Source organism: Leptinotarsa decemlineata, unplaced genomic scaffold, assembly GCF_025532065.1.
Source record: "Leptinotarsa decemlineata unplaced genomic scaffold, Ldec_3_MD MMD2_tig00004307_RagTag_RagTag, whole genome shotgun sequence".
Classification (NCBI taxonomy): domain Eukaryota; kingdom Metazoa; phylum Arthropoda; class Insecta; order Coleoptera; family Chrysomelidae; genus Leptinotarsa; species Leptinotarsa decemlineata.
Window position 1 is genome coordinate 3,525,969 of NW_027412606.1, and position 17,778 is coordinate 3,543,746.

The following is a 17,778-nucleotide window of genomic DNA, read 5'->3' on the forward strand; positions in this document are numbered from 1 at the left end:
GTGTTCATACAAGGCTCGTTTCGAAATATAAACAGTGGTATGCGGCTCTCTGAGTGGAATGAGGAATTTTATTTTATGAATAATTAAAAGTGCCGTAGAGTGTTATCGTCAAAATATTTTACATGGTATTTGTATTAATCTTGGAAAAAATCAATGTTTTCCTTGAGTCTGACGTTGAAGTTATGAAATCTAGATGTCGTCTATTCCGATACACAATATACAAAAAAAAAGAAGAAGTGAATTTTTTTTTCGTAACCTCTACCTCTAACCTCTGAAACCTGAAGGTTTTTGAAATGTAAACATATTTATATAATTAAATTCGAAATGGCCTGTAGTGAGGGGCAGTATCTTGTAAAATTTATAGCTTCAAATTTACTACCAAAATTCAAAAGAGTTTTCAAGAGCGCCTTCAGTGAGAAATATCTACTATTGACGAATCTAGGGATTTCAGTATCTTTATCTGGCTTGGGAGATGCAATAGAGCAGCGCTATGAAATCATGAATGATGAGATAGAGAAATGGAATCCTTTAAGAACATGGCATATGTCAGTTTCTGGACTAACAGTCGGATTTATATGTCATCATTGGTACAAATATTTGGACAAATTTCTTCCTGGTTATACATTGAGAATAGTAATGAAAAAAATCATAGTTGATCAACTTGTTGGTTCTCCTTTGTGCATTTCAACATTTTTCATAACTATAGGATATCTGGAGGGAACAGAAAAAGATGCCTTTATCGAAGAAATAAAGCAGAAAGCTTGGAAACTTTACGCAGCAGAATGGGTCATTTGGCCACCAGCACAATTCATAAACTTTTACCTGTTACCCAATAAATTCAGAGTGTTATTCGATAATACAATTTCCTTAGGTTATGATATTTATACATCTAGGGTTAAATTCACAAAAGGTAGTTCAGAATAATGGCAGATATGTAGAGAAATTCAACTAAAGTATTTTCAAACCTTATTGTCCCTCAAGAATTACATAATATCTGTGATAGGTATCTGTATATCCTTTTGTATATTGGTACCCAGTTGAAAATACAATTTTATTGACGCTAATTAGTTGTTATTATTCAGTTCAATGGTGAATTATATTAGAATCTCAAGAAAAACTAACTGATATGTTGACGTCTTTTTTTTGGGCTCTGTTATTTTACAGTTGCCTTTCTTCTGTGATATTTGCAGATAGAGACAGCAAGCAATTTCCCATTTCGAACACTGGTTGTACAGCAGACCCTTCTATCGATCCCATGGATAGAATCTTGATAAGTAATTATTGCCATTTCTTAGCGGCTGATAAGATTGATTTGGCACCATAACCCAGCTACAATAGGATTCGCTTTGGAAATTAGCAGAGGCTGACACATTACATAAAAACTGACATGATACATAGTTCATTTCTAACCATTATATGGTAGATTAATGAAAATCTAAGAGTGGATTCATACACAAGTTGTTGGTGGTAGTATTATTGATTTAACAGCATTAGATCTCATCGAGTCATACCTAAAAGACAGACAGCAATATGTATCACTAAATAATAAGACATCAAAAACTATATAAGTCAAACATGGGGTGCCTCAGTGCTAGGTCCCCTATTATTCATCATATACATAAACAACTTACCAACATTTATTGATACTGTTGATGTTTTTATGTATGCAGATGAGTCTACTCTTTTGTTACAGGACAAAAACTTGAGTGAGATAGAACGTAAGTCAGAGGAAACATTATTGAAAATGAAAAACTTTTCAAATTCAAACGTTATGTCCTTAAACAAAAATAAAACAAAAAACATTACTTTCACGAAAAATAGGCAAGCGCTTGACGATGAAACAACAGTTAAGCTATTGGGTTTTCATGTTGATGCTCAACTGAATTGGAAAATACATATAAATGAAACTCAAAAAAGGCTATATTTGTTTTGAGAAATCTCAGGGAAGTACTATCTAGTGAAGTATTGAAGACTGTTTACTATGATATGGTACATTGCCATCTTGTATATGGGGTTCTGTTGTGGGGAACAAGCCCGGCTTGTCGTCAACTATTGGTGAGCCAAAAGAAGATTATAAGAATCATGCCAATTTGGGCAACAGATCTCACGCTAAGCCAATTTTTATTGAAATGAAAATCTTGACATCACCTTGTATATATATATAATGGAGGCAATTCTATGGATACATCAAAATAAAGATAAATATATTTTGGGAACAGATCTTCATGGACATGATACACAAAATAAAAATCAATATAGAATGTCAGAAGTAAATAAGGAAAAAACAAAAATACAAAGTGAATATTTGCCAATGAAACTGTACAACCAAATACCAGTGGAATGGAAGTATTACACAACTGAAAAATTTAAATACCAACTAAAACAATCAATGCTGCTGAATCCACTATATGATATAAATTAAATCTTTCTTCATTCATGGGTCTAAATACTAATATTTTTGCATGCCCAGAGTGTGGACTACATATTTTGTGATAACTGCTCATATATGTATAAATGTGACTGATTTTATATATGTAAATATCGAATTTTTCATATACTAACATATTTTTTTATTATTAAATATTTTTTGAAGTTTGTGACGTACCTAAACAAAAAACAGTTGTGTGACTACTGTAACATACTGTTTTTCTGTGAAAATTTTCAAAGGTGAATAAATATCTTATCTTATTATGGATACTTATAAGCAAGGTTGGCCTGATTCAAATTCAATGGTTATTAACATTTTTGCTGAAAATTAAAACTCAAACCATAAACTATTGAACAAAATTATTAGTTCTAAATAAGTAAAAGTTATTTTTCCAAAAAAATTATCTAAAAATGAGTTATTTTCCCCAACCCAAGCAATTCAATACTCTTCTTGACGCGCGTTTCACCAACCAAGTTGGCGTCATCAGGCGATGAATATAATACTCTTCAATTCAGTTAGATTCTTTCATCACCAAAACACATAAACGTTGTTTTGTCTCTATTCATTTTCAGAGAATGACTTTTAGATTGCTCTACTACATGAGATATATCACTACTAATTATATTGATGGCGTCATTGAAGTCAGTTTATTTGAAGGAGTAGTAAAGCTAAGTATTGTCAGCATAAAAATATATCTTGGTAAGCTTTATAACACTTGCAAAGTTTGGAGTATATACTATAGTGAAGGTCCTAAGATCAAACCCTGAACTATACCAGATGGTATACTAATAACTTGTGATATGCTATCAGCGATTTAAATGCCTTGTCAACGACTTGAAATGTCATTCCGTAAAATATCTATCGCGTCATCATTGAAACCAATGAAATGAAGATTACATAGAAGCATTTGATGGTTCACTGTGTCAAAAGCTTTTGAGTAATCTAATCATATTACACAGATTTTAAACAGATATAAAGACGAAAAAATGCTTTCACAGCTATGAATAGATCAAAATCTTGACTGCTGTGCAGGAAGGATTTTATTAATTGAAAGAAACTCGCTACTTTGTTGCTCAACAACTCTCCCGGGTATTCTTTGATGTTGGCAAGAACACTGACAGCCCGTAAATCTTTCATTTCTGAAGGATTATTTTTTGGTATTGGTAATATTATCGCCTCTTACTGAACATTTACTATAGAAAATGAAATGGCGTCTGTCTAAATTCAATATGGCGGAAAATGTGTATGCACCCTGTGATATGGGTGTCAAATACGATAAGATAACAAAAAATAACATGATGTGAGACTAAATCAAATATGGCAGAAATATGGCTGATTAGTTTTTTATGCACCCCCATAATATTGGTTTCAAATGAAAGTGTTTTCTGATAAGAATGCAGAAAATTACACGACATCCCTCCAAATTCACTATGGCGGGCAATTTTTTATGCACCCGTATGATATTGGTGTCCAAATAAGTAGAGATAACGAAAAATAACATGACGTCTCACTAAATCTAATATAGTTGACTATTTTTTTTTGTAATATGGATATCAAATGAACAACTCATTAGCAACCAATCATTCCTATCTAAACAACAATAAACTTAAAATAAATAAAACTAAAGCAATGCTATTATCTACACCACATAAGATGAAATATGCTAATATGGACCAATACATACTTTCAATAAATAGTGAAAAAATCACATTTGTAAACGAGATTAATTATTTGGGTTTCATGCTACATTACACTCTTTCTTTCAATGCCCATTTTGATTATATTTACAGAAAAATTTCGAAAAAGATATATTTCTTTACTAGAGTCTCATCTGAGCTATCTTTATATTCTAGCTAGATTAACGGTTTATAATGCAATTATTCAACCTCACTTCGTTTCCTGTGAAAGTATATTACACTCCTTTGTTGCTACAAAATTTCAAGTCAACAGAAATTGCAGCGACGAGGAATGTGTATATTAAGGTGTAACTGATATACAAATATTATTTTCATGTTGGACTCATTGAAATGGTTATCAGTATCACAGAGATTATACTTGACATCTATGATTTTCATTTTTAAGGTCTTGAATAAGTTGATGCCAGAATACTTTGATGATTTCATTGTCTTTAAATCTCAATATTACTGGAGTTTTTGTCCCAACACCAAATCGTTATTTTTAAAAACCTTGACACGTGTTTCGATCACCAAGTGATCATCTTCAAGAGGAAGATTAAACAGATCAAATTCATAATCATCAAACAAGAGGAAATACAGTACAACAACTTCACTTACCAAAATACAATCTTACTAAGCCAATGAAATCTTTATTTTCTAAGGGTTTGAAAGAATACAATGAACTACTCAATCACATGAAAGATGTGAAAACAATTAATGGATTTAAAACTATTACTGGAGTTTTATCCCAACACCAAACCAAGTGATCATCTTCAAGAGGAAATTTAAACTTCCAAGTTGTAAACTTCTCTTGTTATTGATTTTTTTTTCAATTGTATGTATATTAGGATAGGTTTCCTATTCAATAAAGATTCATTCATTACAAAGATATCCTGCACATCTGATCCTAAGATATCATGAAACAAATCAAACAAATATTTCTATCAACTTTTTATTAGAAAGCACCTTATAAACTTTCAATATATGTTCACAATCTCTTTATTATCTGGAAATTTGAATAGAAAATTAAACATTCATAACAAGCCTAGTATTCAGTTGACAGAACGATAAAATATATAACATAGTCATAAAATTATATACCAACAATATTGAAAGTAAAAATTATCTTTTGAAGCTGAAGATTGAAATATTCTGCAATTTTAAGATTAATTTGTAATATCGAGTAAAATATTACTGCAGAAAATAAAACACCTTTTATAGTCTCATATTTCTGTGAAATTCTATTAGATTATAAGTGAATTCAGATTCATTTAATATATTTAATTCTCTTAAATACATGTATACCTGTAGTTTCGTTTTGACCATAAAAATAAACGATTTAATCTTCGACACAAAAAAAATCTTTCTTATCTAATACAATTGCAGCAGGTCTTCTATGGAATCATGTTAGTTCGCTGTTATTACACTGTTTGCACCTTGAATGAAATACTAATTACAAAATATTTTCTATCTTAAATACACTTGTAACTGTGAAGCACATTGTAATAATACTTTCAGTCCCGGCATAAAACTGGCTATTTGAGCAAAGTCTGGACCAGAAACTAACTGAGTATGTAAATTCATTCCCCCTGCGTAGTCGCCATTTTGAACTAGTTGAACCATTTCATGAAGAGAGCCTAACGTGTTGGCGGATAGCTGAAAAAAAACATTCATCAGCAGTGAATTACTTGAGTGAAATGAAAGCATCACCTTGTATTCTCTTAGCGAATCATATAATGCTTCCAGTTTTCGACCTACGTCCTCCAATTTTCTTCTTGTTTGCTGAAAGTTAAAATAATTATTACTATTCATGTCATTTTAATTTTCCTGCAATGGCAATCTCTCGCGAGAGCCAAAATATAAAACAGCTCATTTTGAAAAATCTACCATATATAATTTACTTCAATCAGTACCTTCAATTTCTTCTTTACAGATGTAAACATAACACTAGTTTACATCCAATTTACGACTATAATGCCGAGGGCGGGTCTTTGTTAATTTTTGGTCCCAAAATGCGAAAATGATTTTTCCTCTAATTGGGGAAATTGTTTAAAATCTGGCAACACAACGGCTCTGCCCAGTATTCGAATCAGTTTAATTAATTTTAAGGTGAAGCAACGCGAAACAAGGGCTGATACATCTGTCTTCATGGTGAACAGGCACTTGACAAACTGTGGACGCTATAGTCCTCTATCAAGAATTCTGAGAGAGGCTAACGAGTCAGGTCTCAATTTTTTCCATAACTCTCTGGAAGTCTTTAAACAGGAGGCCAAGGATTATGTATTTTCTATTTAATTATGTTTTTACTAGGTTGGTTGATAATGCGATTATATATCAGTTTTAGTTGGTTTTTACTGTGTAGGGTACTAATTATATAATTTTGTATTCAATTATTGTGAAACAGGAGTTTCCCGTTTATACTGAATATATAAATAAATAAATAAGTTATAATACGTGTAAGTGGCAAATATGTGGTGACCTAAAAGTCATAGGACCATTACTAGGGCGGATTGACAAAGTTTTGCTGTTTTCTTTGCCTTTGGAACAGTAGGGCAACACAGAGCCATTATCAAGTAAAAGAATGTCCTACGAGAGATAAATATATTCCAGGTCAAGCTAACGTGAAGAATATACTTCTTGTTGATCCCAAAAACATTTTGTTACCTCACTTACACAATAAACTACAATGTGAAAATTTTTGTATAAAATAAAAATAACTATAACTCAAAATCTTTACGTGACGGAAAATTTTTGATGTCGAAGTCGCAGTCAGGAAGCTTAAAAGTCTCATGTATAGCCATTATAATATTAGTAGCAATTTTTTTTTCTTATTTGTTGGCTAGTGTAATTATAATATTTATGGATCATTGGTGATACAAAACGTATATATGGCAAGTCATAAGAAGGTAAAAGAACATTAATATGTACAATTTTAAAAATATTAATGTTCATACAGTACGTCCACTCGGAACTAAATAAATTAAAATTTGCATAATACACTTACGCACACTTCTGTATCTGTAGAGTAGGGAGGGTGAGTGTAAGCCCACGCACTTAGGCCACATGTGACCCATTGTACATCCTCCCGAGGAGTTGTCCTCTTAGGTCATCGTCCATCCTGTGCTTTACAGGAAGGTGGACAGGTCGCTGGGAGACATCTCCTTTATATCGGCAGGTGTAGGCCAAGACTCGCCGAACACACACTCTCTTATTGACGATAACTCCGGGTACTCGCACAGGCATAACAATCTCATAATCCTGTTCACACATGCTAGTGTGTCCACTAGCCCCATATTATGGAGGTGTTTCCTTAGTTGACAGTGGCCAGTCAGAAATCCTACTGTAAGGCGTAGATTCCCAGGGTCCTGGCAAGATTACATCCTTTGATTCCATCTCATCTCTTTAAGGATTGAGCATGGGTGTAACATTTGAGTAGTTCCGCAATTGTCGAAGTCATCAGGCCGTGGGTGCCACTGGGTCCTAAAATTCTTAGTCCAGCCGCTTCCTTGGCTAAAGAGTTGGCAATGCAATTACCTTTACTCCTGTCATGCCCTTTAACCCACCTCAGGATAATGTTATTATCTACCGAGGCTTTGGCTAAATCTTGGTGGCACTCTAGTACTAGCCCTGAGGTAACACGCTGTCTGTTCAAGGCTAATAGTGCTTGTCTGCTATCAGTGCAGATTGTTACGTTTTTTCCAGAAATTTCTTTCTTGGTTATTTCTTTTGTGGCGATTGAGATACCAGCCAGTTCTGTTTGGACCACGCTGGTATTTCTTCCCATTCCCCACTTAATCCTTAGGCTTAGTGACCTGGAGAACACTCCACATCCTGAGCCTTCTTTAGTTTTTGAGCCGGGTGTATAAATCCGTATTGCATTTGTAGCATCTGACTCTGTGTTCTGCTTAATTTGTATTTTGTAGGGTTTATTAAACACAAACCTGGATTCAATAATAATAATAATAATATTATACGTTGACAAACGTATAGGATAGGTCAGTATTAAGCACATAAAAATCACATCAAACGATAAAATTGTAGATCAGTAGATAAAAATAATACAATAAAAATTTATACAACAAAAGTCAGAATTACAAAAATTAAAACAATTGTAGTTATAAAAATTGAATATGTCATGCCAAAGCCGCATTAACCCATTCAGTCGAGATGGTCCGAGAGAAATTCGCCAATACTATAGTAGGCCTTAGAAAGAAGCAATGCTTTAACTGCTTTTTTAAATGCTACAGTGTTCATCTGTTTGAAATGGTCTGGTAACCGATTGAATAATTTTATTCCCATATATTTGGGAAAATGTTCGAATTTTATAGTTTTATGTTTAGGAATGCTCAACTCCTCTGCATATCGAGTTGGGCAGCTATGATAGAATGAGTTCTTAGTACAGTCTGTTATACATTCGCGAACATATAAAAGTATTTTAAAGATATAGATGCAGGGAAAGGTTGAAATTTGATGACTAATAAAAAATGTCTTGCATGATTCCCTCCAAGGGATGCCTGGTAAATTCCTAACAACTTTTTTTTGAGCAATGAAAACCCTACCTTTGCCAACACTGTTTCCCCATAGGATCACATTATAACTTAGATGGCTATAGACCAGACTGTAATATACATCTAAAATGGCGCGTAAAGGCATAAAATTCTTAATTCTTGAGATTGCATAATACCCTTGACTGATTTTTTTACAAACAACTGTGATATGGTCAGACCACTTCAAACAGTTGTCTACATGAACGCCAAGGAATTTTGTACAACTTGTGCATGCCAGTGCCATTCCATTGATTAGTAAGGCAAGCGATTGCTTTTTCAGATCGTTTTTTAAATTAAAATAGATATATTTTGTTTTGGTCAAGTTTACAATCAGATTGTTCCTATCACACAAATTTAAGAACAGTGATATTAATTCCTCTGTTTTTGATTTTAATTCCTCCTGACTCTCTGCTGATACAGCTAAAGACGTGTCATCTGCGAAAAGAGTGAGAGCATGTTCATTACTGGTGAAATAAGTAGGCAGATCATTTATAAACAACAGAAAGATCAGCGGACCTAACACAGAGCCTTGAGGAACTCCAGAACATATATCGTGATAGTTTGATTTCATATCTTTAATCTTGACAATTGCATCACTTGTTGTCTGCAGCAGAGGTTACGCAGTATGCGTTTCTCGCCATAGGCTCAGCCTCAATTGACCCATTCCTACTTCGAGGTTAACACCAGCCGTGCGCAATCGTACCATGGCCATTAATGCAACCTCCTTAACGTACAGATCCAGAGGGGTCAGACCCATGATTAATTCCATTGCCGCGGTTGGTGTTGTTCTCATGGCTCCTGTGATGTTTAAACAAGCCAGTCGCTGTATTTGATATAATTTTTGGATGGCTGTTGCTTGTAGAACTTTCGGTCACCATGCAATGGCTCCATACGTTAACATAGGTCTTATTATTGCAGTGTAGATCCAGGTGACCACACGGGGTGAAAGACCCCATGAGCGTCCCACTGTCCTCTGACATTGCTCATAAGCCACATATGCTCTTTTTGCTCTACTCTGTAGATGAGAGTTCCATGTTAGCTTCTTATACACACTTATACATACACATAGATGTTTTATAATAACATATAGCCATATAAGTAGATTTTAACGAAAGAAAGGTTTTGAGTTTCTACTTCTCCATCTTCAGACAAAATATGTGGGAATCTTCCCAATGAAGGAAGAAAGCAATTAATTTCAGAACAAAATCTTCACAAAAATGTGTAGATCATGCAAAAGAGTAACTTTCAGGTACAAATTGGAAGAAAAAGCCCTTTCAAAATAACTACTTTTATATGAACAGTGAATATACTTTTCCTATTCAGTTTGTACTCCAAACATTCCTTATGGAATTGAATCAGATATCATTCTCAGCATTGCTACACAATATATTATATGAAAGTGTTTTTTGTATAATTCGAAGTTCATATAAGAGTAACTGTTTCAAAAGTAATTTTTCTTTCGTGTAACTCAATGTTTACATGAAAGTATTTTCCGGTTCGTTTCTGAAAGTTGCTTCTTTACATGATATTCATTTCTTTGTAAAGAGTTTATTTTGAAATGTATTGTCTTTTTTTCTTTCTTTGGAAGATTCCTACATTATTTTGGTATGAAGATGGAGAACTAGATAGCTGAACCCTTTTTTCCCCAAAAATTATAAAATTATTCTCTCCTAAAAATATACCCCTTATATCTTAAAATTCTTGAAAACAAGGCTTTAACTTTATTTTGAAATGTGGTATAACTTTATATCTCTTTGTAATTTGTAATGTGGAACTTCTTTTCAATATTAGTATAATACATATATATATATATATATATATATATATATATATATATATATATATATATATATATATATATATATATATATATAAAATAATTGTTCACGAAGGTGATTGCCTCTTCATTTAAAGAAAATCTCTGCGCTCTGAGCAAAATTTTTAGATAAGGAAACAAAAAGTCACTTGGGGTTAGATCTGGCAAGTAAGGCGGATGTCAAGCAGTTCAAATCATAATTCGTTAATTTTCGCCATGGCAACCGTTGGGGTGTGAGATGGTGCGTTGACTTGGTGAAACAGAATTTTCTTTTTCTGCAAATGTGACCGTTTTTCCGCAAGTTCTGCCTTAAGCTTGTCAAGTAATGATGCGTAGTATGGTCCTGTAATAGTTTTCTTTTTTTGAAGATAATCGATAAAATAACTCCATGACTATCCCAGAAAAATGTCTCTTTGGTAGCCTAAAAAACAGTTTTTGTTTTTTTTGGAGTCAGTTTTCCCTTTGCAGTCCACTGTTTGGACTGTAGTTTTGTTTTGGGTGTATGGTGTATCCACGTTTCATTTACAGTAATTAATCGGCGCTAAAACTTGGATTTATTTCGCATGAACTGGGCTAACAGAGCGTTGGAAATGTTCATTCGAACAAGTGTTTGGTCTAATGTGAGCAAACGCGGCACCGAATGCGCGGACAACTTTCTAATGCCTAAATGTTGATTTATTATGTGACAAATAAGTTCTTTTGACATGTTCATAATCTCTGCTATCTCTCTCTCTTTGATTTGGCGGCCGTCTAGCACCATTTGGAGAACCTTGGCGTTGTTTTTGTTGGTAGTTGCAGTATTTGGACGTTTCGAATGTTCATCGCCTCCCAAGCTCTTCTGGACACATTTAAATTGAGCTGCCAAACATTTCACTGAGGTAAATGATGGTGCAGAGTCTCCATATACAGAATCCAACTTATTTTTGATTTGTGTAGACGTATTGCCTTTCAAAAACGAATATTTAATGACAGCTCAATACTTGATTTTGTCCATTTTCATAAAAACACTCACATTGACTCACTCAAACGACTGTTACATAACAACTGCGCGTCCGAAACGGCTGAAAATTTGGTGAGAACGGTCAACCAGTGAACAACAAAATTCACTAGCTTTTATGTACGAGTGCTGCTATATTCATGTTGAGATCGGACATTTTTCAGACCATCTTTCACAAACCACAAACTTTAGAACACAACTCACCGGATTGTTAGCAGTACGGCTGCACTGATCTCGCAATTCATCAAAAACCGTCTTCATGTGGATATGTTCCTCTGGAATGGGACCCTTTTCAATAGGTTGAGGCTTTTCAGGTCTCACTGTACCGGACACATTTTGAAGCTGCTGGGCGACGCTTTGGACTGCATTTTGATTGAAATTGCCAGGGTTGAAACCAGGAGAGGTGAAGTTGTTCAGAACCGGTGAGGCTGAAATACGGTTGGGGGATTTTGAGGATGAACTGAAGGATTGAAAGGTTGCCCAGGGGCAACATTTTCATAACCATTGATAGGAAGCGGTTGCGTAGGAGCAGAGCCGTAAATTGGATGAGTGATAGGTTCATTTACAGGTAAGTCCGGCTTGGCCTGAAATTGTTTGAAAATCCATTAGAAATATTTTTTTCTTATCATGGTATGTAGTATAATTTTGAGAGAGAGAGAATTATGTTTAATGTCATAAGAAATATATCTTGTCGACAAACATTTTTCTGCTAAAGTGTATTGTATAACTATATAATATTAATGAATTAAAAGCTTTTACATGAGTAAAAATAAAACTGAGTAAATAAATAAAATGTATAAAAACAATACAAAGAGAAAGAAAAAAGTACATACAGTGAGGACATAAAAAGTCTCTCCTCCTCAACTTTTGAACAAACTATCGAGGTCGGGTAAAATTTAGGTAAAAAAGTATTACTTTTTGACATAAAAATGATTGTGGTCACGTGGCCCAGTGTCAAGAGGGTAACTTTTTTTATGTAAAGGGGGGTCACGTGGCACTTGGATTTGAAGGCCTTCCGATTCTCTATCCACCGCTGTGTTTTTGAAAATCGGCCAAGCCGTTTCAAACTGACAAGCGTTTGAAATTTGCTCCAAATATTTAACAAATAAATTATTTCAACTATCAATTGCACAATTTTTTGTGGTAAGACAGGTGAGCATATTATTGGTATTTTAAATTTTGGTTTTTGTTCTAGTTTCTTATACCTTAGTTATTTTGCTGGAGACTCCAAATAGCATTACATTTCAATGTCAGTCTAATATTGACGTTAATCATATCGATACTTTTGACAGTTTTCATAGGTTTCAGCATTTCTTTTTATTTTTCCCCGTCCCCGTCCTTTAGAAAAAAAAAGCAAAGCAATTTTAATTTACGCTGAAGCTAGGCGTAATTACCAAGAAGTAGAAAGAATATTAAACAAGCGCTTCCCAAATAATCCAATATCTTGTACCTACTTAAGGGAAATGGTCAGTAAATTTTAAAGGACTGGTTGTGTAACGAAGGAAAAAGAAGAACAACAACAACAGCGGATTATTAACAACAGCTGTTGTTAATAATCCTCAACAAACAAAAGAAACAGTAGCCATGGATTGTGGCGTATCAACAACCACTGTGAAAAAATACCTTAACACAAATTCACCGATATAAATTGAAAATTCTGCATCCATTAACAGAAGACGACCCGGATAGAAGACTGCAGTTTTGTGAGGTCATGTCTGACCACATAACCCAAAATCCCGGTTACATTAACTCTATTTGTTTTAGTGATAAAAGTACGTTTTTTCTAAATGGAACAGTAAATAGACAGAATATGCGTTATATGTCAGACGTAAATCTACACGTTTTTTGAGAGGGTTATACTCAAATTCCAGAGAAGATCAACGCTATAGGCTGGTATTTTCGGTGACCGTATCTCATAGATCCAATATTTATGGCAGAAAATGTAACTATGCATCTGTATTTGAATATGCTTCAAAATCCATCACAGTATTCAAGAGTTAGTTGTAGCAAACCCATATGAATTTACCATGGATGTTACCTTTCAACATGATGGTGCACCCCCTCTTTACTACATACCTGCCCGAGAATGGCTCAACGAGAATTCTCTGGGACGGTGGATAGACCGACGTGGCCCCATTGAATGGTCACCTAGGTCACCTGATATGACACCTATGGACTTTTTTCTGTGGGGGTACATAAAATCTAACGTGTACGTCACACAGCCACAGTCACTCCAGGAACTTATGGACCGAATAACAGATGTGTTTTACAGTATTACCTCGGAAACATTTAATAACGTTCGGAATGAATTCAAAAACCGATTTTTTTTCTGTCAAGAAGTAAACAGTGAACATTTCGAGCACTTATCAGTATGAAACGGCTTAGCCGATTTTCACAAAATAGTAAAAATAGTACCATTTTACCTGAATTTTACCTGACCTCGATAGCTTGTTCCGTTGAAAAGTTACGGGGGAAGAGAGAACTTTCTACGTCCTCACTGTTTATGAAGATTATGTGTTGAAGTTATCCTCAAAAAATTCATCTACTGTATAGTAAGCCTTTTTGACAAGAATTGCCTTCAAATTTCTTCTAAAAGATAGTAGCGTGACATATTCTGTTAAACTTTTAGGTAACTTATTGTACATTTTCACTCCATTATACAGTGTCACACATAAAGTCCGCATCAAATGGGATTTTTTTTGTTCATCTTTTCAAGCAACTTTTGATATCTCCATTAGGTTGTGTTTTAAAAATAATGCCAAATGACATGCATATGACCGATCAAGTGATTTTTCTTCCCTGTCAAATTTGACATTTTTTCCAAAAAATGTTCAGAAAAGCAGTTATTGCTTGAAATTTCGAAAATCGGTAAAGAGAAAAGATGATTGTTTTTTCATTTTTTACCCATATACCAATTTTTAGCTCTCTAGTACAAATTTAGTTTTTTTACAGTTTTTCGAAAATTTGACATTTGCCGATTTCTCAAATTTAGCCAAACCTCAACAAAGTTAGTGCTTTTTTGCCTAACTTATCTTTCCAACGCATTTTTATTACCAATTGCAATTCTAAATACAACTTATTTCGCAAAAATTTAAAACACCAGAAAAAATTATGCCAAAAATGATGCAAAGTTGATACAGTTTTTAAAAACAGATAAATATTTCACTTTATTTCTACTTTTTGCGAAATAGCTTGATACATAAGCATAATTAAAAAACAATATCAATGAAAAGTCAATAATTTATTTTTTACTGCACTTTTCAAACAGTTAAACTTTGATTTACTAATTATGAAAAATTACAACGCAATTAAACTAAGGGAAGGAATTATACGAAAGTAATTTCACATTTACTTAATATCTTTTATGAGGTATGAATGAACAAAATTACTTCAGAAATCAATTTAGATTTTGTTGCCTAGAAAACTAAACCGTAAAAAATTCTAACAACATCTGTTAAAATAAAGTTATTATTTAAATTAAGAACACTTAATCAAATTGAAACATATGCCTAAACCATGTAAATACCGATAGAAATACAAAATAAAAAGTCACATTTCGGTGTGCCTTCCACCACGTTCAATCAATTTAAAACATCTTTAACTGCATTCTTTATACTACGGGGTTTTGTGCTTACAACACATTCTCGAATAACTGCCTCAAAATGGTTTATATCTCAAAAAGGTATTTGCTTATACACCTTTTGTTTTAAGTAACCCCACAAGAAGAAATCTAGTGGGGTTATACCAGGAGATCTAGGCGGCCAAAAGTGTTCCATATTGCGACTGATTACTTTGCCCCCAAATATTTCCAAAAGACGCTCTTTAACCACCCTTGTAGTATGAATAGGTGCACCATCACACTGATACCACACAACATTTCTTACTTGAAGGGGCATATTATCCAAAACTTCAGATAGTTCGGTATTCACAAAGTGTAGGTAGTCCGCAGAATTTGAATTGTGTCTAAAAAAAGTATGGTTCTATAATTTGATCGTTTAATATGCCACACCATACATTCGTCTTAAACGAATATTGATCTTGACATTCGATTACGAAATGTGGGTTTTTTTTGCCCACCACCTGCAGTTTTGCGAGCTCACAACGCCATTTGAAGAGAAGGTCGCTTCATCTGTCCATAAAATTTGATAAGGAAAATGATAATTTTCTTCTTTTTCCCCTTGAAACCAAAAAGAAAAATACAAGCGCATATCGAAGTCCCTTTCTTTTAATGTATTGATAAATTTCGGTTTATAAGGCGTAAATTTATTTTTGTGTAAAATACGTCGTACACTCTCTCGGTTAACATCTGTTCTATCTGCAACATCTTGAATACTTGTTTTTTTATGTTCTACGACATCCAAACATATTTCAAATTCCACTTCTTCAGTATGTCTAGAAGGCTGATGTGCTTTTCTAAAATTACTCTCAACCGAGCCAGTAGATTTAAACTTAGCTATTATCCTACTAACTGTTGACTGATGAATATTTCTTGCAGGATGTCTGGCATTGAAAATATCAGCTACTTGTCGGTGACCGGTATTCTCGCCGCATATTAAAACGATTTCAATTTTCTCTTGAAGATTCAGCATTTTTAACAACACACTAGACAACGAATAAACTATTTTAAATCTAAAACTGATAAACACTATTTTGAGTTATTCAACAAATGTCATATGACAATAAAATATTTTGCTTATTCAGTTCAGTTCAATTGTTTCCACAGTACACTTGGTTTAATTTCATTGTAATTTTTCGTAATTAGTAAATCAAAGTTTAACTGTTTGAAAAGTGCAGTAAAGAATAAATTATTGACTTTTCATTGATATTGTTTTTTAATTATGCTTATGTATCAAGCTATTTCGCAAAAAGTAGAAATAAAGTGAAATATTTATCTGTTTTTAAAAACTGTATCAACTTTGCATCATTTTTGGCATAATTTTTTCTGATGTTTTAAATTTTTGCGAAATAAGTTGTATTTAGAATTGCAATTGGTAATAAAAATGCATTGGAAAAATAAGTTAGGCATAAAGCACTAACTTTGTTGAGGTTTAGCAAAATTGGAGAAATCGGCAAATATCAAATTTTCGAAAAACTGTAAAAAAACTAAATTTGTACTAGAGAGCTAAAAATTGGTATATGGGTAAAAAATGAAAAAACAATCATCTTTTCTCTTTACCGATTTTCGAAATTTCGAGCAATAACTGCTTTTCATTTTTTGGAAAAAATGTCAAATTGGACAGGGAAGAAAAATCACTTGATCGGTCATATGCATGTCATTTGGCATCATTTTTAAAGCACAACCTAATGGAGATATCAAAAGTTGCTTGAAGAGATGAACAAAAAAAAATCCCTGATTCAAAAACAAACAATTGTTCATTGTCCAAAAATGCTTCTTATTCACTAAGCTTAGGTATACAATAACATTATTCAAAATAAAATTATATATATTTGAACATTTACCAGATTTTGAAGGTTTGACAATAAAAAAAATTATAAAATGGTCTCAAAATCTGTCCTCATAAAATTCTGATAAGCTATTACATTATTTCTTAAGTTTTGTTTGTTTTGATTTTATGTGTTTTTGTAGATTCCCATCTCAATAAATATTTATTCCATGGTGGTATATACTGATTGATGGAGAATTGTGTACTCTATACATTGATGCTGTTCATTTTTTCCAAATTTTTATTTTTTATCTCTTTTCGCTTATTACTATATGATGTCGTTAAGCGATTTCAGATAATTTTTTTCTAAGAATTCAAATTGAACCAAAGCGCTGCCAAAACAACCCGAAAAATTACCCAGGCATTTGGCACATGAAAAATGAACGAAAATCTTATTTGAGAAATAAAGTGAAAGATACAAATAACTAACCTGCGGCTTAGGTGGTCTGCTAATAGGGGGAGGATCATTCCAGCCAGATGGCGCTGAGAAAGTATTCCAACTTGGTTGTGCAATTTCTGCGGTTGGAGGTGGCGGTAACGAAGACCCACCAAAACCTTGCACTGGCATCATTGGTGTCGAGTTGGGATCTATTGGAGTGGGGTTGAATGTTGGATTGACAACTGCTGAATTACTTGGCAGGAGAGGATTGAATATTTGACTGCCTGGGGTAGAACTAGGAACGATTGGAGGTTGAGTGTATGAATTGTTGGCAAAGGTGTTATTTTGGTAAGAATTCACAGGTTGTGGAGGAAACTGGTTTGCTATTTGTCCATATGAGTTGGAAGAAACTGATGGGTCAAGAACGTATTTTCTTGATGGTAACCCAGCAGAGCCACCTAAAACAAAAAAAACAAACATCCTCAGTAATG

General features: G+C 33.6%; 2 protein-coding genes across 2 annotated transcripts in view; one reads left to right on the top strand and one right to left on the bottom strand.

The window, feature by feature from the left end:
* Positions 1–225: 225 nt before the first annotated feature.
* LOC111509865 (mpv17-like protein 2) lies at positions 226–1,064 on the top strand. Its single transcript, XM_023165711.2, has one exon. It carries the CDS (start codon positions 325–327, stop codon positions 922–924), a length of 600 nt encoding a protein of 199 aa, XP_023021479.2. The 5' UTR covers positions 226–324; the 3' UTR covers positions 925–1,064.
* A 3,976-nt stretch (positions 1,065–5,040) lies between these two features.
* The window catches only part of Sec31 (COPII coat complex component secretory 31), a 30,248-nt gene continuing 17,510 nt past the window's right edge, over positions 5,041–17,778 (bottom strand). The window contains 5 exon segments of the mRNA XM_023165723.2: positions 5,041–5,760; positions 5,815–5,886; positions 11,669–11,887; positions 11,890–12,048; positions 17,339–17,745. Coding sequence (XP_023021491.2) covers positions 5,572–5,760; positions 5,815–5,886; positions 11,669–11,887; positions 11,890–12,048; positions 17,339–17,745 — 1,046 coding nt within the window. The 3' untranslated portion in view covers positions 5,041–5,571.

What these genes read in the sequence shown, in the direction of transcription:
- LOC111509865 (XM_023165711.2), top strand. Translation starts at nt 325, where the DNA reads ATGGCCTGTAGTGAGGGGCAGTATCTTGTAAAATTTATAGCTTCAAAT.